General features: G+C 50.6%; 1 protein-coding gene across 2 annotated transcripts; it reads right to left on the bottom strand.

The window, feature by feature from the left end:
* Window positions 1-3,982: 3,982 nt before the first annotated feature.
* SCARB1 (scavenger receptor class B member 1) lies at window positions 3,983-23,125 on the bottom strand. Of its 2 annotated transcripts, XM_051634413.1 has the most exons (13): window positions 22,906-23,125; window positions 19,247-19,404; window positions 17,401-17,542; window positions 16,750-16,953; window positions 16,377-16,472; window positions 15,685-15,797; window positions 13,626-13,792; window positions 12,914-13,032; window positions 11,214-11,287; window positions 10,809-10,860; window positions 10,185-10,331; window positions 7,746-7,888; window positions 4,414-4,499 (listed from the first exon to the last, which is right to left on the bottom strand). In XM_051634413.1, exons 1-12 carry the CDS (start codon window positions 23,023-23,025, stop codon window positions 7,763-7,765), a joined length of 1,518 nt encoding a protein of 505 aa, XP_051490373.1. In that variant the 5' UTR covers window positions 23,026-23,125; the 3' UTR covers window positions 4,414-4,499; window positions 7,746-7,762. The 2 variants fall into 2 exon arrangements, with proteins under 2 accessions (XP_051490374.1, XP_051490373.1); XM_051634414.1 differs by lacking the exon at window positions 7,746-7,888 and having other exon boundaries at window positions 3,983-4,499.
* Window positions 23,126-23,335: the final 210 nt, after the last annotated feature.

Here is a 23,335-nt window from a genome sequence, read left to right as displayed (position 1 = left end):
GGGGAGGGCAGGGATGCAGGCAGAGATCTCTGCAGCACACGGCACCTCTTGGGCAGGCTGGTCAGCAGCCAAGGTGGCAGACGGCTGCGCAGAGCCCTGCGCTGGCCAAGCAGCGAGGGCAGCCCAGCGCCCGCGCTGCCGGGCACGGCTCCTGCCAGCACTGCGGCACGGGGCAGAGAAACGCTCCCTGCTCAGTGAGAAAGGGCTGAAACCAGAGCACACCCCCGTGCACACACGAGAGAGGGGGTCCAGACTGAGCCCCCAGCTCTCACCTAGGAAGGGTTCTTGTTTTCATGCATCCAGCTGGGATCCAAGCCCTGCACCACAATGCAGCACAGCAGAGATCCCCCAAGCCAAGGCAGGATTGAACCCCACCAGCCTGGGAGCGCAGGCAAACCCTGCAGTGCCCAGGCACCACACCAGCTCTCCTCCAAAGTCACATGAGCATTTTGTCCTCCCTCCAATGAGTTCCTCCCAAACAGAGCCACTCCTTGTGGAAATATACAAGAGAAACCAAGTGCCACCATTCAGTTCATTTCCTCCAGGCACCTTCCCTGGCTGGACTTTGGGCCCAGCAGGCCCACACTGCAGCCTCACACTGCCAAGTTGCTTGCATGTAAAGCTCAGTCCCCTACAGTGGCCAGCGGAAAAACACTTCCTCATCACACATAACAATGCCAACCCCACAACTGTAACAGCATCAGCTACAGTTGCTCTGTTTGATTGCTCTTTCTTTTGTTTCATGTCTTCTCTCTTGGGTATTTTAAAGCAGTAAGAGCCACAGGAGATGCACCTGCCCACAACCCCCCCAAGCAGCACCCTCACTCACCAGGCTTCATCACCGGAGGATTTTGCCACTGTTGTAAGAGTTCTGCATGTAGGGGACTGGAGCTGCAGTCTGTGTGTCCTCAGGAGCAAATCCAGATGCAATGAAGAGAAGGGGAGCAGCCACACCCCACAGTGGAGCAGAGTAAAGGCTTGCTGGGTCTCAAACCATGGGCTCAAACCAGAATCTCTTCTGCCTGCTGGGCTTTTAACCCAGCACAACTAGTGGTGGACACCTGGGAGCACCGGGGATGCAGGTGAAGGGGATAACACAGAGGCTGCTCCAGGTGCAGGAGTCTAAGCCCCCTCCCTGGCCCTTCAGTCCCAGAAGATAGCTGGGCTAGGGGTGCTTTAGGGAAGGTAGGATAGGGCTGGAGAAGGGACATAGGAACAGCTCCTGTGCTGCATTTATAGCACATTTATAAAATCACCCTATCCCCAGTGCAAATGGGGAGGGCTGCATTACTCCTGCTGTGTCTTCCAGAGGAGCTGGTGGAGGTTCCATCACACAGTGAGGGGAAAAAATAGACACCATGCCCTGAATGTCCCCCCATCTCCTCTGATCCCACCTGCACTGCTGCCCACACCAAAAGGCAACTGCTCTCAGCTGGAGACACTTGGTGGTGAAGCCCCTCATGGATGGAGAGAACTCCTTCATCTCCCATGGCCCAAGCCAGGCTGGGCGAATGGAGTCACACAGTGCTCTGCACAGTAAAATGAGATTGTTGTGATAATTACTGAGCCTATGGAGGCCAATTTAAATCCTTGGGAGAAAGTAAATTACTTTAATCCATCTTGGCACAAAGGAGGTGCCGTCCTGCTGTACCGGGAGTGCTGAGGGGCCTTGTTGGTGTTGGGGCTGTAAGAGCCCTGAACACTCTGTGCAAAGGGAATCTGTGAGGGAGAATGAGTCAGGGCCAGGAAAGGGTTTGGAAATTATGAGAAGCATTTTTAAATTAATTGGGAACTTCACAAGTAGTCAGCAAGGTGGCTGAAGCACTGGAGAAACACGATCGGAGCGCTCCGAGCAGATCAACTGCAGCAGGACACGGCATCACAGAATGGTGGGGGTTGGAAGGGACCTCTGAGGATCATCTATCCCAACCTCCCTGATCGAGCAGGGTCACCTAAAGACGATCACACAGGGAGCAGGGACGAGCCCCCAAGGGGCTCTGCGATCAGTCCGGCCTGGCAGGGGCTGCTGAGGCGGGAAAATGGCTGAACAGCCTGAGGCGATTTCTGTGTCCGTCCAGGCCCCTGTCAGCGCGGGCCGGGTCCCGGGGCTCCTCATCCCTGCCTCAGTTTCCCCATCTTCGCGGGGGCGAGGCGGGCAGAGCGGGGTTCGCAGCCTGCCCTGAGCTGCGCGCGCGGGTCCTCCCTGTGCGCGCGCGGGGGAGCCCCGGCGCCTCCGCGGCCCCACAGCGCCCCCCGGCGGCCGCGCCGCGCCGCTGCAGGCCCGGCCCCCCGCGGGGCCTGCGGGGCCCCCCCTCCCAGAAGCACCCCCGGGGCAGCGCGGCACAGACTGATTGCAACACGCAGATCTATACATGTATATCTTTTTAAAAAAAAAAAAAAAAGCTCTTGCAACATATTTATCTGCAAAGACAAAAAAAAACCAAACACAACCAACAAAACCACGCAGCTTGCACTAGGCCAAATGTTCCTGTATTTTATTTGTTTTTCACGTGTGAAGCAGCAATTAGCACCAGTTCATCATTAAAGCCTCAAGCAGGTGAGCCCATGGGTAGTTCTCTTTGGTCTGCCCTTAGCATTGCCAAAGGCAGGGGGGGCTTATTTGTGTGAGTCGAGGGGTCCTGCGGTGCCTCGTCTGCTCCCGCTTCCGCCCGGGAGGCCGTAGGTTGGGAGCAGCTGTTTGCAGGTGGATAATTTTGGATTCAAGGCTAGAGGGGCTTTACGGCTGCAGTTTAAGCATCACATTCAGCGAGGACTCATGCTACAGAAATACTCCAGCAACAGTGGGCACAAGAAGTGACTTTGCTGGTCCCATCCTGCCTGCAAGACACACGTTGGGCATCTAGGCAAGTTCAGCCCACGGACCAAGTTCTCTGTGACCTGGGCTGGATCACAACTGTTTCTGTGCTAAGACAGCCCAAGCCCAGCTGCAGGACTGGGGACATGAACACCAGATTAGGAAGCTGCTGGTTTTAGGTCCTGTGCTCATCCTGCCTAGTAAGAGGACAAGGTTACAGGGCTGTTCTAGACAATTACAATGGTTTCCATACTATGACAGTATCTGTATCACACACAGTGCAACCACTCCTCTGGTCCAAGAGAGACCAGAGACTTCCCAAATTTTGTTTTGGCCTTGCTAGAGGCACCAGCACTGTCCCCTTTGGCTTTCCCAAGGGCTACCCTGGTTCCTGGTTGGAAGCAGGGAAGGCAGGTGTGGTAGGCAAGTACTGATCAGCAGTTAGCCAAGAATATTCCTGGGATTTGGGCTTTTTTTACACTGAAGATTGACCCCAGCCCATCCACCCCCAATTAACATCCAGCCCCAGATGCCCCAAGACCTCCTTTCAGAAATCTGAAATAGTTTTGTCAAAGCCTGCTGAGGCTATTGTTACTTTCATGATTGTACAGAGCTTCCTTCACCCCAAAAGCCCAAATATCTTTCTTTGTTAATGCTCGAGGGTCAAGATCCTGCCTGCTCCCTTCCCACATGCAGGCAGGATGAGCAGGGAGATGTGATGGTCTCCAGCACAGCCAGCAGAGCTGACTCTGGACATCTGAGCAGGCAGCAGGGACAACTGTCTGTCAGGAGCCGAGTGACAGGTCAGATGTACCGCCGAGTTTTTTGGCAAGGCTCATCCCAGTCACCCAAAGCAAGGAGAGAGCCAGCAGGCTAAGTAAAAGGGCTCTGGACTGGAATCACTGGAACGCAAGGTCATGGCACAGAATTGGGGCTTTAAAAGTCACCACTGTCCTCTCCAACACATACAAAGGCTGGAGCAACCCCCGGCAGGCTCCAGGTACCCTGGGAAGAGACATCACTGAAGTGACAGTACCCAGAGTTGATTTGTGGAGTAGTCCAGTCACATCAAGGGGCAATAAAACCGTAAGTGACTTCAGGACAGCAAGCCCCATTTGAGTGAGATGAACAGTGGCTTTTAAAAAGATCACTAAATCCCATCAGTGCTACATATACAAACCTCATTTATTTTAAAGGCTCCTATTAAAGTGCCTTTTACTCCTAGCAAGACAGTTTTAAATTGCAAAACAACTTCCCAGATCTGCCAGTGACTGTCTTCGTTCCTGCTGACCCATGGGGGGAGAGGGGCTATGGCAAACACCAGCCCCCTGGGGACAAAGGTTCTTCAAGACTGTGTTTTGGGGGTGTGGATGAGGTCTCCTGTGCCCCGGTGCAGAGTACTGCTGCAGCAGTGCTGTCCCACGGCTTGGCCATGGCGTGCAGGGTCTCTGATAAGAGTTGCCCAGGATGACTTCACCTTCCAGAGACCTCTGGGGATCCAAAGCAGGTCAGGCCCCCAGCACTGACGTGTCCCAGTGGGAAGTGTGCCAAGGCCAGTGGCTCAGGCATCGGTGGTGTCCTGGCTCAGGGTGCCGGCGGCCTGGAGGAGCGGCGTGGTCTCTGAGAAGGGGAGTGGGTGGTTCTGCATGGTGGGGTGGGCTGGGCTCTTCTGGGCAGTGGTTCTCTGGAGAGGAGAGGACAGCAGTTACAGCCACGCCCTTGATGGTGGCACTGTGCTCAGACCTTGTCATGCACAGGCGTCACCTCATCCCCACTTGGGGGACATGTCCCTCAGGCCTCTTGAACTCTCCTGTTGCCAAGAACCCCTTTCTGATGACTTCTTAAATGGAAGAGTTTTTGTATGTCCTCCCCATACAAAATAAAGTCATTTCCATTCCTGCCAACGACCACTTGTAACACCCCCAAAAACCCAGCCTGAAGAGCTGTGTCAACAAGTGGAGGAGTTACAGGAGAAAGTCAGCAGGCTGCACAGCATCCAAGATGAAAGGGAGAATGATGGGATCTTCTTAGGGACACAACAGCTTGAAGACCCCCAGATCCCAGCTGCAGTAGAGACACAGGCAGCACCCATCCCCACTATAATGGTAAATGCAACCTCTGGAAAAGGTGAAGGATGGAAGCAGCTGCCTTTTGGCACCAGAAGGAAGACTTCTGCTCCACCTAAAGACTTACAACTACCAAATAGGTTCACCACCCTCAAAGTTGAAGGGGAGCCAGATACACTTTCAAGCAAAGCATATGGGCCTCCTGACCCTAAACCATGCAAGACCCCCCAGAAGGAAGCAGCAAATGACAGCAGTGGGTCACTCCCTGCTGCTGAGGACAGAGGCGCCCATCTGTCCACCTGACCTGTCATCTAGAGACATATGCTGCTTGCTGGGGACCTGGATCCAGGGTGTTGTGGAAGGGCTGTGAGGTTTATCCAAACCTTTGACTATTACCCACTGCTTCTTCTGTGTGGGCATCAATGATACCACCAGGGCCATCTGGAAAGTATCACAGGTGACTAGAGAGTTCAGGTGGGGGAGACAGAGCAAAAAAGATGCTCGATACTCAAGGATCACCTCCTCCAAGCACAAGAATGATCACCCCAACAAGCATCCCAAGTCAGGCAAAAACGCCAGCAGGCCTGTGTGGATCAAGGAGCTCCCAGCCAAACTCAGATGCAGAAAGGAAGCACACAGAAGATGGAAGCAGGGACAGGTAACCTAGCAGGAACACAAAGGCACTCTCCCAGCATGCAGGGATGAAGATAGAGAAGCCAAAGCGCAAGTGGAATTGAATCTAGCCAGGGATGTCAGAGACAAGAAGGGCTTCCGCAAATACAGAGGTGACCAAAGGAAGATCAGAGGACGTGGGCCTGTTGCTGTGTGAAGCAGGGAACCCCAGAGACAAGAGGAAAGTCTGGAGCAAGGAAGACATAAGCTTAGCGAAGGTGATGGGGTCAGAGAACATTTAAGCAACCTAGACATAAATCCATGGACCCTGATGGGATGCACCCATGAGTGCTGAGGGACCTGGCTAGTACCAGAACAAGGGCACTTCCCAGAATCTCTGAACAATCCTGGCAATTGGGAGAGGTGCCCAAAGACTGGAGGAAAGCAACAGTCACTCTTCTCTTGAAGAAATTCAAGAAGAAAGACCTGGGGAGCTACAGCCCAGTCAGCCTCCCTTCAATCCTCAGGGAAGTGATGGAGCAGCTAATCTTGGGAACCATTTCCAGGTACATGAAGGACAAGAAAGTCATCAGCAGTCAGCATGGCTTCACCAAGAGGTCATGCCTGACCAACCTGATAAACCTCTATGATAAAATGACTGGCTTGGTAGATGAGAGCAGTGGATATCATCTACCTGGACTTCAGCAAGGCTTTTGCCACCATCTCCCATAAGAACCTTGTAGAGAAGCTATGAATTATGGGCTGCATGAGCAGACAGTGAAGCAGACTGAAAACTGGCAAACAACCAGGTCCAGAGGGTCATGAGAAGTGGCATGAAGTTGGAGGCCAGTAACCAGCAGTGTACTCCAGAGGTCAATATTGTGTCTAATCCTGTTTAACATCTTTATTAATGAGCTGCAGGTTTGCTGATGACACAAAACTGTGGAGTGGCTGGTACACCAGAAAAATCTCACTGCCCTCCAGTGGGACTGCAATAGGCTGAAGAAACAGGCTGGCATGAACCACATGAAGTTCAACGAGAAGATGTACAATGTCTTGTAGCTGGGGAGGAACAACCCCATTCACCAGTACATGCCACCCAACTCCTAAGCAGCTTGGCAGGAAAGAACCTGAGGATCTTACTGGAGACCAAACTAAACATGAGTGAGCAGCATTGACCATGTAGCAAAGGCAGCCAACTGTCCCGTGTGCTGCATTTGGAGTGTTACCAGGTTGAGGAAGGTAATCCTTCCCCTCTACTCAACATCAGTGAGGTCACACCTGGAGCACTGCGTCCTATTCTGGGCTTCCCAGGACAAGCAAGATGGAGACACTGGAAGAGTCCAGCAAAAGGCCACAAAAATGATGAAGGGACTGGAGCATCATGTATGTGAGCAAAGGCCAAGGGAGCTGGGACTCTTCAACCTGGAGAAAAGGATCAGGGGATCTTGCCAATGTGTAAAAGGATCTGAAGGGAAGGTGTAAATACAGAACCAGGCCCCTCTCAGTGGTGTCCAGGGATAGGACAAGAGCCAACAGGCACATGCTTAAACACAGGAGGTTCAATCTGAACACTGGGAAACACTTTTTTTTTTAACTGACAACTGTAAAAACTGGAACAGGTTGTCCAGAGAGGCTGGGCAATCTCCATCCTTGGAGATACTAAGAACCATCGGAACATGCTCCTTGGGAAGCAGCTTTAGGTGACCCTGCTGGGCAGGGGAGATGGATTACGTATACTCCAGAGGTCTCTTCCAACCTCAATGATTCAGTGATTTTGTGATCCTGTAATACAAACCCAGATTTTATACATCAGAAATTCCCTCTGGAAACCCTCTCCTCCAGGCTCCTGCGTGCAGGAGGGGAATGACTCCCCCACTTCACTACCTCTGTTACCCCCAGGAGTTTCACCCATTACAAAACTTACCTTTGGCTTTCAAACACCTGGAGGGAGAGGAAATAGGCAAGAAAAGTGTTTCCTCACACCAAGTCCTACTTTTCATCCTGATCCCTGCTGATATTATTAGGGCTGGGGACCAGATACACTGGGAGAAACAATAAGAGCATGTGCCTGGCACCTGGTTAAGTGTGAATGTTAACACATCTAAGCTGTCCTGAATAAAGCCACGAGACACCATCATTATATCAAAGCTTGCCAGGAGGGCATGTCAGGTAGATGTGGATGGTAAACATCTGTTTGATTGGTTTTAAGTAAAGTTCAATCAAATCAGGATGAGAGAAAAGTGTGTTACCTTGGCTGGGTATCCACCTACAGTCTGGCTTCCCGCAACATCGTCCCCTTAATTGCAGGCAGGGTTTTGGCAGAGGTGGCCTGGTTGGCCTTATTACTGTCTGAGTTCTTTTCATTGCTACTCCAAAATAAAGAGCATTTTTCCTAGAAGACAATCAGGCTCATTTATGGTGCACTGGGACATGAATTCCATGAGGGGTTCCAATTTTAGGAGATTTAGAATCACTGTTTGACTAGAATCTAGTTATTAATTAAGGTTAATTTAGGTTAAACTAAGTTCTAGATAAGATTTCAGTCAGGGTTAAAAGCCAGTTTTAAAATGGTCTGTTTGCCTTTTAAATGCATCAGCACACAGGTTTCAGGCCAGGTTAGCAGAGAAGAGGTACAGTTCTCCATCTGGGCACATTTTAGGCCTGTTCTTCAGAACTGCAGGTCCAACAGATGCATTTTAAACTGGCTATAGACTTAAGACACTAGGCTAAAATTTAAGTGTTTCACAGTACCTCATCTGGACTGGGTTTGGAACACACTGCTCCCTCCAGAAGCCAGAGGCACACAAGATACTCCAGGAAGGAGTTGTGGTCAGGGACACCTTCATGCTGGCAGACACATGAAGGTGCAGACACTGCTCTCACTCAGTGTCCCCTCTAACATGGCCTGTGATTTCAAGAGGGAGGACTGCAGATGATTGAGCAATCACCACTAGATCAGCAACACTTCAATCAAATGAGGAACATACCTTGGCTGCAATTGCTGCCTTCCAGTTTACAAGAGCTTGTTCTTATCTATTCATTTGACAGATACTTTCATGTACTGTTGCATAGCTTCCTTAGGGATTTATAAGGTCATTGAGGCTGTTTAAATTACTTTCCAGGTAGTCAGGCACTTCCTGCAGTTGATTTTTAGTTCTAACACTTCATGACACTTTTGGCTGAGCCTGGGTTTAGGATATTTCACAAGCAGATACTCAGTTGACTTCAGCAAATTTAAAATCCAGCTTTTCTTCCTGACCCTTTCTGGCATGGTTAAGGCTCTTTGATACCAGGAATTAAGATTAGCACAAAGCAGGGTGAGGAAATGCCAGCCTGGGGCTGCATAAGGTCTCAGAAAGAGCTGCCAAGCAAATACTGACATTTTTCAGACACACTGGTACTGCTCAGCAGAGTGAAGCCTGTTTGCCAGCAACCACTTGCATGTGCTGAAGCAGAGAAGTCCAGCACACAAAGCCTGACCATCTCAGGAGCAGAGTAGGGGTTTAAGACAAGACCTTGGCCCTACCATCACTCCCACCTGGCAGTGAAGTACATGGAGGAACAAGGGGATTTGGGATCATGTGTTTTAAGTCAATTAAGCACTTGTAGGCTTGGTTAAAATCCAATTACATGATACTCTGAGAACCCTGGTGCTATTTAAAATGGGTTTGCCTTGGCATTTCAGTAAGGGCAGTTAGAGGGGGTTGAGCAGAAGCAGCCACTCTCACATGTCCTCCCTATAGCCTGCCCTCACCCCAAGCCCTGCCTTTGTATCCCCACAAGTAGCCTCCTCACTCCTGCAGCTTCAGAGCCCACTCAAGCCATTCATACTGCAAAACTAAATAAGCTTGCTTAGATATAGATTAGGGTAGGGAGCTAGGTCTCTACTTCAATAGCTAAAGCTTTTAGAGAGCTTAGTGGTATCAGATGCATGTTTTGGAGCTGGAGCCACAGATCTCCATCAAGTGCTTTAGCTGTTTTATATTCTGTCCTTATGGCTCCAAATAGACACGTATGCCAGCCAGGTACCAACTGCCCTGCCCATTGTGGGCCAGCTGCTACCAGCCACCAGCTCCCTGCAGGATGCAAAGGTCTTTTCTTCTCAGAAAGCTCCAAAAAGGCCCAGGTTTCACTTCCAGAGCTACCTGTAGTAGTTTGCAGGGAAACAAGTGAGTTTCATGGGGAAAAAAAGGGTAAAATCTGGGTTGAGAAGCAGCCACAGTGCCTGTGTCCCTGCTGCAAGAACAAAGTGCCTGCATTTTGTTTGTGAACAAGCTGTGCTCAAGGAGCTCCATCCCCTCGAGAAGGCTCTGTTCAGATTAGAAAACTGTTGGGACCCTGCAGAGATGCACAGATTTGTGCAATGGCACAGACCTGCTGCTTTCCATGGAGGCCAGGCTGATGAGCTAGGCTTGCTCTTTCACCAGCTGAGAAATGCCTTCTCCTACAGGCACCCACTTCCATCACTGCTGTGCACAGAGACAGCCAGAAATGCCTTTGTTATCTCTCTGCAGCCCAGTTTCTAGATGGCCAAGGAAGTCCTGCTGCCATACGCTGGCACCACGAGGACATGGTTTGTGGCATCAGCCAATGTTGCCTGAGGAGTGTTAGATTGTCAGCCCAATCTACATCTGATTAGGTCTGATTTGACTAACAGCAGTTCCCATGAGACATCTGCAAGGTCTTACCTGACTCATTACCATGAGTACAGCTGCTGAGATAATGAACGGGACACTCAGCCCAAAGAAGATATACTGCAGGTAGTCCAGGAGGGATGGCATCAGCACCAGGTTGGTGTAAAACTGCTTTAGGACTGTGCCTTCAATGGATCCACTCTGCCCCAAAAAAGCAAAGTTGTCAGTGGCATTTCCCTCCCATCCAGAGCTGAGACAGACCAGCTGCACAGCTCCTCTCCCACCACCTCCCAGCACAGATGAGGGAATATATGCAAGATTCAGTAAGGCTAGAAGCTCTTACTAAGTAGCTGGAGCCAGCTGGACATGCAGAGAGCTGGAGACTGCACTCCCTGGCCCACATTGGCACAGGGCTGCTGGCAGCTCTGTTCTGGGCCCTATTTAACCCCACATCTAGGGCAGAGCCAGAGGTTTACCAAGTATAGTGCAGGGTTTGTTCAGCTCGGGGGGGATTAACAACAGCCGACTATTGCAAAGCCTTCTGATGGTGCTTAATTAGTCTGGCTGGCTTAAAGCTTTATTCAGAGTGGAGTTTCCCCAGCCCTGGGTGATGGGGAAGCAGGTTCCCTCCTCTCACAGGAGAGGCTCTGCAGAATCAGGTCAAGGCAAGCAGCTCACCTCTGCAAACCACAGCAGTGGCAGGACCACTGGCTTAATTTTCCCTGTTTGCCTGGGGAGGGGGAAAGGGGAGAGGAGGAAAAAAAAAAAGTAGTAATTAAAGTAAGTACACACTTAGATTTCTGGTTGATCCCACCACAAGCAGTGACACAATTCTTCCTAAAGGGACAGTTGTGACAGACAGCAAACAGGCAGCCACAGGCTGCACTGCTAAGAAATGGCAGTGGAGGTCACTGGAAGAGCTGCCATCTCACCACATGAGCCAGCTGGATTCTGCAGCTGAGACAACTGCTACTGTTAATGCTGCTTCATCTCTGGGCAGAATAACTCTGCAGTGACCCCAGCCTCAGCAGAGCTCCCCACATGAGAAAGGGGCATGGCCTTTCCTGAAAGGTGACTACTTACATTATGCCAGACACATGCTTTATGTACAGGTTCAGCTGGAGCTTGATGGAGCAGTTCATGGGGATGCCTGTCATCTGCAAAGGAAGAGACCAACCAACATGTCACTACAGCCAACATTTGTTTGGAGAGCTTTGCAGAAGAGCAGCCCTTTGCTTTCCATCACAGCTGCTCTGGGTGCCACACTCCAGAGTGATGGACTGGATCCTCCAGGGATCCACTGCAGTCACCACACACAAGACCAGAAGCGTGGCTAGGGTTTCCACCAAAGCATCAAATCAACCAGGCACCAGTCCCCAGGCTCTGGGGCTGACTGCTCATGGAGGGACAGCACAGTCCCCATGGCAGTTTGCAGTCTGTCCTCTTCACTTGAACACTCACCAGCCAGTGAGAGTGTTGCACACAGCAGCACTGAGAAGGAAGTATCTCCCCTGAGGTGTCTGAAGGCACAAAAGTAACCTGAGCAGAAGTGGCTGCTGCAGAAGAAAGCAGCAGACATTCAGGGGGCAGAGGGCATGAGCCAGGGAAGTGTTGTGTGACCCAGGGCTTGTGGGACTGAACTTTGACAGGCTTAAATGACCAAGGAGCATTAACAGCCTGTAAATGACTCCCCAGGTAGGGTGTTTTCACAGCAACTTCAGTGGGTTTTGGAGCCTGATGAGCCTCCTTTATTGTACATCCTACCAGCAGCAGGATGGAAATGCAACAATGCAAAAGGATTCATGCACACAGCAAAGGACAAACCATTTCTCATCACTAGGAACCAACAGCCACTCTCCAGCAACACCCCAAGACTGTGAATACCCCACACTTCAAAGCTGCTCTTGTTGACATTGGTTTCTCATGACATGGCAGTTTTGCAACACATTAAGGGCAGGGAGTTTGTGTTGGATTGCCCCTGTTTGTACTCAGCAGGCTGCAGCTAGATAAGAATACAGTCAATTGTGCTCTTATCAGTATATGTTTGATACTGTAATAAATTTAATTAGATTTCCATAACTGTGATAAGAAAAGCAGAGCGAACCCCATACCTAGAGAAGAAGCACATCTTACCTTCCCTCAAGAGAGGCATTGGCTTCTTGCTTGGGGAAACACCAATGAACGTTTGGAAGATCTGACCACAGGCAACTCAGGCTGTGAGTATAAGATCCCAAAGTCCCCTCCCCAATGGAGAGAGATAATGATGGCTCAGGACACCCCAACTCAACACCACTGGAGTGGTGACTTCACCCTTAGCTATAGACCAGCACAGAAGAAGCCAGAGAGGCAAGTTGAAAGAGTAGCAGAAGCCAGCCCAAAAACTATGGTGACAGCTTCAGTATGGTCTTCAGATTTAGCCAGTCACAGCAGTACATGTTTGCAGGCCTGGGGCATAACTGGGCTGCTGCTAGATACACCTCCTGGTGTTATGGACCTGAGTCAGTAGAAAGAACTTGATTGTGCTTATCAAAACAATTATGCTTATAATTAGTTCTGCAATTCTCTAGAAGCCAGGCTAATTATTCAATTAGTTTATAGCTCTGACATTTTTATCTACACATGTCCTTGTCAGTCTTTGCACTATGGAACCTGCTCAAATCAGTGTCACGAGAACAGAATGAGGCCGCCACACAGCTGGTGGCAGGTTCTCCCCTTCAGCCCAGGCTGGAGTCCCAGGACAAGGCAAGAACCCCCACGGAGTGAGGACCCCCAGGCTCACCCACCGGGTGCACATCGAGGAAGAGTCCATGCTGGTCCTTGCTGGGGTGGAGGCCTTCAACAGCATCCACCAGAACTGGGTCAGCATTGTAGAAGTGAGGTTGGGAAATGAACATTGGTGCATCTGGAAGAGAGCAAAGACACCTTCAGCTCATCCAAACCCACCCAAGACTTTTTGCTGAGGTTTTTAAGCCTTTGCAGCATTTGTTTCAAACAGGTTTTTAGACTTTTGTCCTCCCAACCAGAAAGCTCTTGCCCTTCAATATTGCTCTGAGAGGGTGAAAACCCAGGGTTTAAGTAACCATCTCCCCCCACACCACTGTGGCATCTCACTGTACCTAGACATGGAGTAGGACACTAAGCCTGGATTCCCTCCCTGGCATGATCTGCAGTCAGCATCCAGAGATAACATTTAATTTGGCAGTTACGTGACTTGCCTCTTGCCACCCTTGCTCCCCAGCCCAGGGGACATCATATTTCCATCATATCCATGGCCATTCCCACAAACATGAGGCTGCAGGAGGGCCATGGACCAAGGGGACTTCAGGCACAAGGATTTTTCCTCTTTCCCTCCCAGCTGAGATGCCTGCAGAAGTGCAAGAGCACCGTTCATGCAGAGCCCAGAGAGCAGAGCCAGTTTTCCCAACAGCTGAGCTTGTATCACCCCTACCATTGACACTGGGATGGCAGAGAGAGCCCAGGGTGGAAAGGACTTACTCATCCTGCAGCTACTGACGTTCTGGATGCCAGACTGCAGGCAGGGGCAGAAGCCTTCATTGGGTGGATAGTCTGTGCCATTGGCAAAGAGAGTTTTCGGTGCCACGAAGCGATAGGTGGGCACACCCTTGAACTTCCCGGACTGCTCATACACAAGTGTCATGGATCTGGAAGGGTTTCAATGGAGAAGGATCAGGATTAGCCAACAGGCTCCCAGCCCAGAACCAAGCTCTTATCTTAGGTGGATAAGATGCAGTTGACATGTAACTTAGACTTTGAGATCAAGATAAACACTCAGAGCAGGGCTTTGGATGGGGAATGAGTGTTTAAGCCACTTGCTTTCCATTATTTTAAGCAGAAATTGAGCGCTGGTCAGGACTAGTTATGGAGAGAAACCACAGGCTTAGAAGTCTGTTTGCCATATCCAGATGAGATTTGTTTAAAGGCATGTAGTAATTCCCAGGGCTGCTCTCCAAGAGATAATACCCCCCTTTGTGCAGGCCTTGGCTCAGAGGTAGAAGTGCTCTGTTACAGGGATGGACACCAGCTAAACCTCTTTTGCAGGACAACTCCAGCATACAGGCTGTCCACGGGGGTGGAAAATTCTACCTTATGAACTACATTATGCAGCAAGATTCTTTGTGATATAACAGGCTAGTGATGTTCTGCTGCATTATTGCTACCAGCCAGCCATTAAATGAAAGTTTCCAGGAGGGAAGTTTGTTTCCTTCACACATGCTCCTTTAAGTGAGGCTCGCAGGGATGCAGACAGCCTGGGCAAGCCTAGGGGGGGTGCTTATTTGTACCAGCTGCCCTCTGACACCAGGACAAAGGATGAGGAATTCAGGGGATGTTCAGCAGATGTACACGCCTCTTGGCTGTGCTTACCTTCCAGCAAGGAGGCAGAGGCTGCTGCAGCACATCAACCGCTTAAAGCCTTGCCTACCCTGGGGGGACATCCTGAGAGTGACATCTCAGCATCAGCTGTGCTTAATGTGCAAACAAAGGAGATGATCCTTCCCATGCCCTGCCCTCCTCACAGCTGCCTACCCTGCAGCAAGGCAGATATGCTCCTACTCAACTGATTTTTGAGAGTCCTTTCTAACCAGCTGTGCTAACAGAGTGGCCAAGATAGAGACCCGGGGAGAACAGACAGTGAGAAAAACAAGCCACTTTCTCCACAGCACCACCTGTGCTAACAAGAAACCAGGCTTAGTTTTCTCCACTTCACTTTGTGTCTTGCCTGGAAACACGCTCAGATCCCTAGATCTCTGTAGCTTTACAGAAACAGGTATGAGCATTTCAGCTTTGATTACCAATAAACTGCCCTGGATGTCCTTGGCTCCACGTCATTTTGGTATTTGCCGATGTCCCTGCGTAGAGGAATTCCTGCACTAACACTTGGTTCAGCTGACTTTGCTTGTTCCATGAAAGAGGTCATTGTTCTCTATTCAACATGAGCACTTGCTTGTTCTGCAGCACTATCTACAAAGTCTGAATTAACATTATCTTACCTAAGCTGAGGACAAGGTTTTGTGTCGCCACCTGCCTCAGGCCTCCCCTCCTTCCAGCCTCAGGGAGTTTCCACGTACTTTAACCCCTGTGTGATCACCTAAGGTCAGGGTGTCTTACACAAGGACACACAAAGAAACCCCAGCAGCTTGGAAATGGTAGCACAAGGTCCTCTTTCTCCTACCCCCATCACATCTCCAAGCATCTAGTCAGCTGACACAGTTCCCCAAATGGTTAGAGCTGGATTTCCTGACCCCGACTCTTACTTCTCCCTCTTGCCTCCCACATCTTACCTAGACTGCTTATTTTCTTCTGATTCAACATGGGCAACTTAGATTTCTCCAGTGATCTGGAAGGTATTTATGAATGCCACAAGCCATTGCTAGTAAGACAACTACACTGTTTGCTAAGCTCAGACACTGCCACACAGCTGAACTTTATCTCCAGAAACAAAGCCCGAGCCCTCCATGTCACTGCACAGATGCTCTGAGTGCATGAGACTTCTCCTGCCACCCACACAGGGACAAGCTGGCAGCTCTGGCCTCACCTGCAGGCATCAGGGCTGTAGAACTCCAGTGATGTTGGGCGCATGAATGGTGGCCACATCTCCCCTGAGGTTCCGTTGATCATGTTGCACTCGTCGCTCCGCCAGTACTTCGTCTGTGGGGCAGGTGGAGAGAAGAGCTCAGAACAAGAAGCTTGCTGGACAGTTGGCTCCTGCCCCTGCATGGGACATCCATCACTCTACACTGCTTGGAACAGCAACACTGAAGAGCTTCCAAGATCTTTCCCATTCAAATATCTGGCCCAATAAAGAGAAAACCAGGACAAGATCCCACTGTCCCAAGTGCTCCCAACAGTGGCCGATCTGTAGATTCAGTTGATTTTAGTCAAGAATGGAATTCCACAAGGGAAGAATAATCACCCCTTTAACAAGGACATTTAAATACCACCTCAAACACAGGCCACAGTCGACCATTAGGAAAAACCAGCTCCATCAGCATTTTAAGGGAGGCCAAGAGATACTGATGATGACCTGAACTTAATGCTTCATGACAAGCCTCTTGTCATAGGGCTGCCCTCTGACAACTGGATGCAACAGCAGCTGCAGCAGTTCAAGTCCTATAGAAACCTGCCCTCAAACCTACAACCCAGAGACACAACAGCACTGAGAGCTCTGTTGACCCCACTTCAGGTCAGGCATTGCCCCATATTAGAGGTTTGCTGCCTGACACTTACCTTCTTTAGTCCATTCCATGACTCCACCATGTGAACTCTACTGATGTGCTTCATGCCTGTGTTCACTGTGAACAGTCCTGAATGGGAGTTGTTCATCTGCAGAGAGAACAAACTTAACATTTAATCCATTATATGCAGCAAGGCTGCCATGTGTTACTGACTTTGCACATTTCATCAGCTCTAGAGGTGCCTCACACTGGAAGCTACCAAACTTATTGATTTCAATTGCCAGCAACAGCTTCCAAAACAAGCATTTCTGCCTAAGGGGGGAAGGAAGGCAGCCTTAACAGTTTGTAAGGAGGACAGCCCAGACACTCAACCCCAAAACCAATATTGCTGTGATTTTAGTCTTCCCAAGCAACAGTTTACTTACCTGTAGAAATAAACCAAATTTCCCCTCGAAAGGGATCAGGCCAGGAACAAGACTATTTATTCTGTCTACAAGAGGGTCGTCATAGCCCCACATGATCTCCCCCACTGTCCGGTTCATGAATGCCTCCTGTTTCAGGCCAGCCAGGGCTGCACTCACTACAAGCTTCATGAAGTTTGGCAGGTTCTCCATCATTACAGCTGCTCCCTGGGAAAGGAAACAAAGAACTCTGAGGTGAGAGCCCTCATCTTTACAAAAAAAAGGAAGCAAAGCTCAGCAAAGTCCTTCTGCTGCACCATATACAGCCCTAGAGAAATCCTTCAAGCAAACTGAGGTTCACCACATACCCTAAGTTCGGGAAGAAAGCAGTCGAGGGCTGAAGGGCTTCATTTGCCCAAAGGACACTCAGACCAGGTTGCAGTCTTGAGCCAAGCTGCTTTGCCAGCCCCTCCACACACTCTGCTTTTGGGAGGTTAACAACCCAATATGACAACCAACACCCAGAAAGCAGAAAACCTCATTTTATAAGCTTAACCATGTCAAGACTTGACTAGCCTTAAGCCCTAGAAGAAAGCAAGCTTTGAGTCAACACTGACCAGCATCGCCCTCCCCGCAAGCTCTGAAGTTGGTACCCACTGAGGGAGCAATTCTTACCATCATCAAAATGTTTGGCACAACAATGTATTCTTCTTCACTGCCGTTGGACAAGTGTGGCTGGAAGAAGAGTCTCCGGTACTCCAGGAAGGAGACAGTATCATTGTCATGGAATGTGATATTTGTTTTATACCTGTACTCTCTGCAAAGACACGGGAGAGACCATGAGAAGGTTCCCACACTCAGTGCCCCTCAACACCTGTGGAGCAACGATGGGCTGCACAAGCCTCTGCTTGCTTCTGAGGAAGCATAGGAAGGGGATCAAGCCCCAGCAAGAAGCCATGGGACAGCAGGGGAGGCAGCATGGTGGGAAACAAGGCAGTGCCACCTCACAGCCTGACCAGGGTCTAGCAGGAGGAGATGGCAGCACAGGAGTAAGGTCTGCCTGACAGATGAGATTCTGCTGCAGCTTGCAGACACCAAGAGGTCCTTCCCAGCTGAAGAAATGTCTGAGGCAAAACAATAAGTCACCTCTAGCACTTCACCTACAGCTGCTGAAAAGCCCAGCCCTGTCAGAGAGATGCCCAGATAAGCAGACCTGCACCAACCCACATGCCAAAACAACCTGCAAAACAGGAGAGGATCAAATAAGCCTCACCAATGAGGCCACATTGATTTGCCCCAGAGCTCCTTGATGGCTCCAAGGTTCAGGGCAGCTCAATTCTTGGTGCAGCATCATGGCTTTCCTCCTCTTCAGGGCTTTGGGCCATGCCATCTCCTGCACACTGCCCAGCACCACTGGGCTCCATGCCATGGGGGTGGCAGAGTCTCAGGGGGGCTGCAATGCTCCCCAGTAGCACAAGATTGTCCCAAACATCATGAGCCTGTTCCAGGTCCAGAGGGAGCTGAAGCTCAACCCACCAGCAAAAACAAAGTCCTTTATTGTGGAGCCTCTGTTTTACAGCCCACATGAGGGAAGGACACTAATCTTGCTCAGCGGGAAAATAAGGACACTAATAAGCTTTGCCCCTTTGTTTATTCTTATTTATGGTTAGTGAAGCCTTTTCCCCAAGCCAAGGGACTGATGGGGTCACAACATACAGAACCCACATGGTCTGGTGTGACCCAGCCAGCCCAGGGGAAACAAGGGCATATCCATACTGCCAGGTCTCCTCCCAGCACTACTCAAACAGCTTTGGATTAAACCAGTAATCTTCCCACATGAGCTTGCTTAGGCTGCTGACCTAACTTTGCCTACATGTGTAGACACCAATGTGTTGAATATTGTTACTCGTGGGTAAGTTCACACACTCAACATCAGCCATCACTTCATGTTTCAGTTCCAGAAAAGCATGTGGGGCTTCAGCACCATTCTCAACCATGGCAAACAGACCCAGCCTTGCTGTAGGTGGGCCTGAGCAAGTTTCAGTGCTCCTACCAGTTCCCATGCCCAAAGCATTCCCATTAGGCAGACCTGGGTCTCATGTTAGGTAAGAGGTCTTAGGCCAATCCATGAAGTTTGATATTGAGGTGACTCCAGCTCCGGAGCTGGACTCTTAAATGCACAGTGAAGATGAAACAAGTCAAATCTGAAGAACAGGACCGCCCACCAACCCCCCTCATGCCTGTGTTTGTATCAGCCCAGGTGTGGCTGCCCAACAGGCCGCAGCACAGGACTGAGCTCCACAGCTCAGTGAAGCACAGACCACCCCTACCACCCCAGGAACCAGAGATCCTGCTTGTGGCTGCAGCAAGATCACATCAATAACAGCACATTTGGGTCACCCCACTAGACTCACACCAATATGCTACTGCTATGTCCTCCTGCCAGAGGAGTCAGCCAGAAGCCTGGCAGGCAGCAGGGTGGTCAGGCTCACACCCAGTTGGACCACAAGTGGTACCTGACCTGTAAACGTAGGGTCCACGCTGGTTCAGTGCTGGCTTTGCTCCGCGGAGAACCTCCTTGGGGTTCAGCACTTCAAAGAAGTACACAGACATGTAGAAAGGAACGGGAATGTCTTTCCACATGCCAAAGGAGATGCTGCTGGGGTCGATCCTGACATTCTGCAAGGAAAAAAAAAAAAAAAGAGGGGTAAGGAGACACAACTCCCTTGGATTCAGTGGCTGCAGCTAAACACATCCATCTGCAGCTCCATGTCAGGCCCAGCCAAAGGCAGCAGTTCCAGCAGGGGCTCTCCAGAGGATCCAGACATGTTATGCAGATTGAAATCAAGCCAGAAGTAAACCAGGAACTCTTATGTAAGCAGAAGCATCAAGTTCATGCCACAGGATGTCTGTAGGCTTATTTATTCAAGCTCAATTTTCCAGATCCTACCCACAGGATTTCGGATCTGTTTTGATGTGCTGGAGGCTCACTGTGCTGGATAAACCAGCACTGAATTATTCACAGCTCTGCATGTTTTACCAGCCTGGCACAAACAACCCTGTCCCCAAGGCCCCCGCTCGTCTGCCAGGTTTGGCAGCTCCGTACAGTTGGAAGCAGCAAGGGCTGGGAGAGGTGGCACACCCAGCCACACAACTGCTTGGGTATCAGCAGGGAGGGCCCACCAGATTCCCAAAAAGCAGATAGGGAACTGAGATTGTGACCCAGCTGTGTCCCAACTGCACCAAGCAGGACACCTTTGCCTCCTCTCAGCTGCCCTCCTGCAGTGACTCATGGTTGGTCATGAGGCAGGTCAAAGGGAATGCACAATTGTGGCTTCCATATCACTGTCCCATTTGCTGGGAAATGCCTGCAGGAGTCCAAACACAGCTTAAGCCATCCCCAGCTCCCCAGCCCAGAACCTGATAACTGGCCACATCTGTCTCCACTCCTTCCCTGCCTCATGGACAACAGCCTGTTCCTGCCTGAGCATTTATTTTGTGTGTGTTCCACCACAATCCCTGCTTCCTCTGCAAGCCCAAACCCTTTCCCTTGTTAAGTAACCCAGCCAGCTTATGGAAGCAGGTCTGATCCACTAACTGGTGAAGGGCTGTGGGCATTGTCCCACTGCAGCTTGGCAGCCCCACAACTGCTCTCCTGCCCAAGAGCAGCTTGAGCCAACCATGCACATATTTGCTGCCACAGGAGGCTGAGAACAAAAGCTGCTGGAGGCTTCCTTCTAATGCCCTGTCTTTCTGTAGCCATTTCATAGCAAGGCTGTGCCACCCACAGGCAGCAGGGCTTGGCAAATCCCTGCTCCTGAGCCTCCAACTGAGTCTGAATAGCAACATCTGCTTTCCTTTACTTGCTTATTCTGCCCTGCACTCCCTAAATCCCTTACTGGATATGCATTTATTCATAATATATGTACCCAGTCAGATAGAGCCACACTCCAGCTCCCTGCAACCTTTCTCATTCCTCTCCCAGCTGGGCACAGCAGCTCAAAGTGCTCCACAGATGCTGTTAAGCAAGACCTACTTAACAGGGTAGCCTTAGGATTCAGCTACTTGTAGGTCAAAACAAACACAGTCATGTCTGAAATAAAAATAGAGTATTTTTCACTTAGATGGGTTACAAAGTGTCACTGAGAGGTCTGATACCCCTGACCACACTCATCTGTGTTCCTGAGGAACTGAAAGGAAATGGCTAGTGCTCATCTTCTCCAGATGGTCAGAGGAGCAGCAGCTCCACCAACTGTGCCCAAATCCTGCATGTCCAAGAGGGAGGCTTTAGCCACCCTGCTCAGTAAAACCAAGAGTTCATGTTTCCTCTTCAGATCAAGAGGAGCAATCATGCTGTGTGCAACCTCAGTGTCAGCTCTCATCCTCCACATCCTCCCACCACCATCCTCACCACCCTGCTAAAACAGCGAGGACAGGGCTGCCAGTCTTCTGCCAGCTTCAGGCAGGACAGCACAAGAGTTCCCAGCTGGGGATGAAATGCTAAGTGGCAGAGAGAGGAGTCATTACAGTTTCATTGTACTTGTATCTTAGGCAGGTCCATGGCACTCCACAAGCTTCCAGAAAAACACCATCCCCAAGTTTTACAGGGATAATGTCAGGACAGCAGCTGATGGAGATTTAGTTTTTGCAAATAGGGCAGGAGCTGGGCTGGGTCCCTGTTTCTACCCTGTATTCCCTTACAGACTTCAAAGATACCCCAAAAAATACAACCTTTTTCACAACTAAGTGCTTTTCTATCTGGGTACACTAGACCTTCCATGCAGATCTTGGTAAGCCAGGACTGGCAAGCCACACCTCACCTGCCTAACCCTTCAAGACCCAGCTCATCCTCTTACCCACAGCTCTGAAGACCAACCCAGGAATTTTCAGTAAGGCCCTGGATATTTCTCACCACCCTTGACCATTTCACATGAAGCCTCATAGGAACTCAGGACCATTTTGGTCATGCTGTAGACGTGGAGACTGAGGGCTCAAGATGAAGGGAGACCTGCAGAGAAAGAGGGTTGGTCTCTTCCTCATCTTCTGTTCTCCCTGCAAGTTATCGGGAATTAATTAATGGGGTAAAACAAATCAAGATTGGCTAAAAAGAGGCTAGAAACATTTTTTTTTTCATCAAAAAATGTTGCTCTTGTTCTGCAGGGGCCATTCAGTCTTTTCTTTGCAGGTCCCAACTCCTGATGTCCACCAAAGTGGACAAAGCTTGACTTTTACTGGCTTTGCCCAGCCAGCAGCACTTCTAGAGGATACATTTAAGTAGCAGTTTGTTCTTCACAGAGACTTGGTGGTACATGTAACCCCAGCTGACCATGGGATACTTATTCACCTTTTTCATCAGAAGCACGTTTCCAGGTGCTCACCTGGGCAGATGCAAGGCTTGGAGAGATGCCTAGGCAGGGTACACTTCTCCTTTGGGCGAGGGGAGAAAAAGGTTTGGCTAAATGTGGGAACGGGCCAATTGCTTCATTACAGCAGGGTAATTAGTGTCCCAACTGCGAGGACTGGAGCACTAGCTCCCAGGATTGTGTGGTATTAACTGAACAGACCAACACCTCCATCCACATTTTACTGTGGGGGACAAATACCCCTTCAGCCTCACAACCTCTCCTGTGGATAAGACAGGTCTTCAGAGAAACAGGTCTTGGAGGAGAGGATGCTCCATGCACAAGGCTCCTTCAGAGCACCCCTGCACATCATCTGTCCGCTTTCCAGTTTGGAACTCATCTCAACAGAGCACATATGAGCCTGGTAGTCTGCACACCTACGTATGAAAACAGCAACTCAAGGAACAACTCGTGCTGCAGACAAAGGCAGTAGGGACAGGAGGAAGGGCTGGTGCTCAGCCCAGCACCACCAGCTCTATCCCCCCAAGCCAGCTCCAGCTCCACACGCCCCTTGCTCACCAGAGGTGAGAGCCCACTCATCCCAGGCACACTCGCTGTAACCGAGGGTGGAACATCCCAAGCCCACAGCGAGGTTGTGAGGCTCCAGCACCACCGCTACCCCTGCGCCTTGCACCATGCCCTGGCTGCACCCCAGCCCCGTACCGAGCCCCCAGGCACACCCCGGCTCCCCAGCCCCCATGTACCAAACGCGCACCCTGGCCCCGGACACCCCCACAGCCACGCACCCCCCACCCCAAATCCCCGGGGACCTGCTGACCTTGATGACCTGCTGCTTGATGATGACAGGCCCCAGCAGCAGCAGGCAGACCCCCAGGACAGCCAGGGTCGCCCCGCACAGCCCCAGCCCCAGCGCCAGCCCGCACCGGGCGACGGCCATGGCGCAGCAGAGCAGCAGGAACCGCGGCAGAACCGGCCCGGGCCTCGAACCGCCGCTTTATGGCCCCGCGGCCCGGGCCGGAGCGGCGGGGGGGCCGGGCTGGGGGAGGGGCGGGGCCATATAGAGCCCCGCCCACACGCACGGCGCGGCGGGGGCGGGGGCAGCCGGAGCCCGGCGGGCTGTCAAAACATCTATTGATACGTAAATATAGTCGAATAGCTATATAAATAGATGAAATAGATAAATATGGGAAATATAAAAATGTATTAAAGTATATAAGTATGTTAAGATATATAATAGATAAAAATGT

The sequence above is a fragment of the Apus apus genome, chromosome 16 (assembly GCF_020740795.1).
Source record: "Apus apus isolate bApuApu2 chromosome 16, bApuApu2.pri.cur, whole genome shotgun sequence".
NCBI lineage: Eukaryota > Metazoa > Chordata > Aves > Apodiformes > Apodidae > Apus > Apus apus.
Note: the sequence above shows the minus strand (reverse complement) of the source record. Positions and strands in the feature narration are given on the sequence as shown.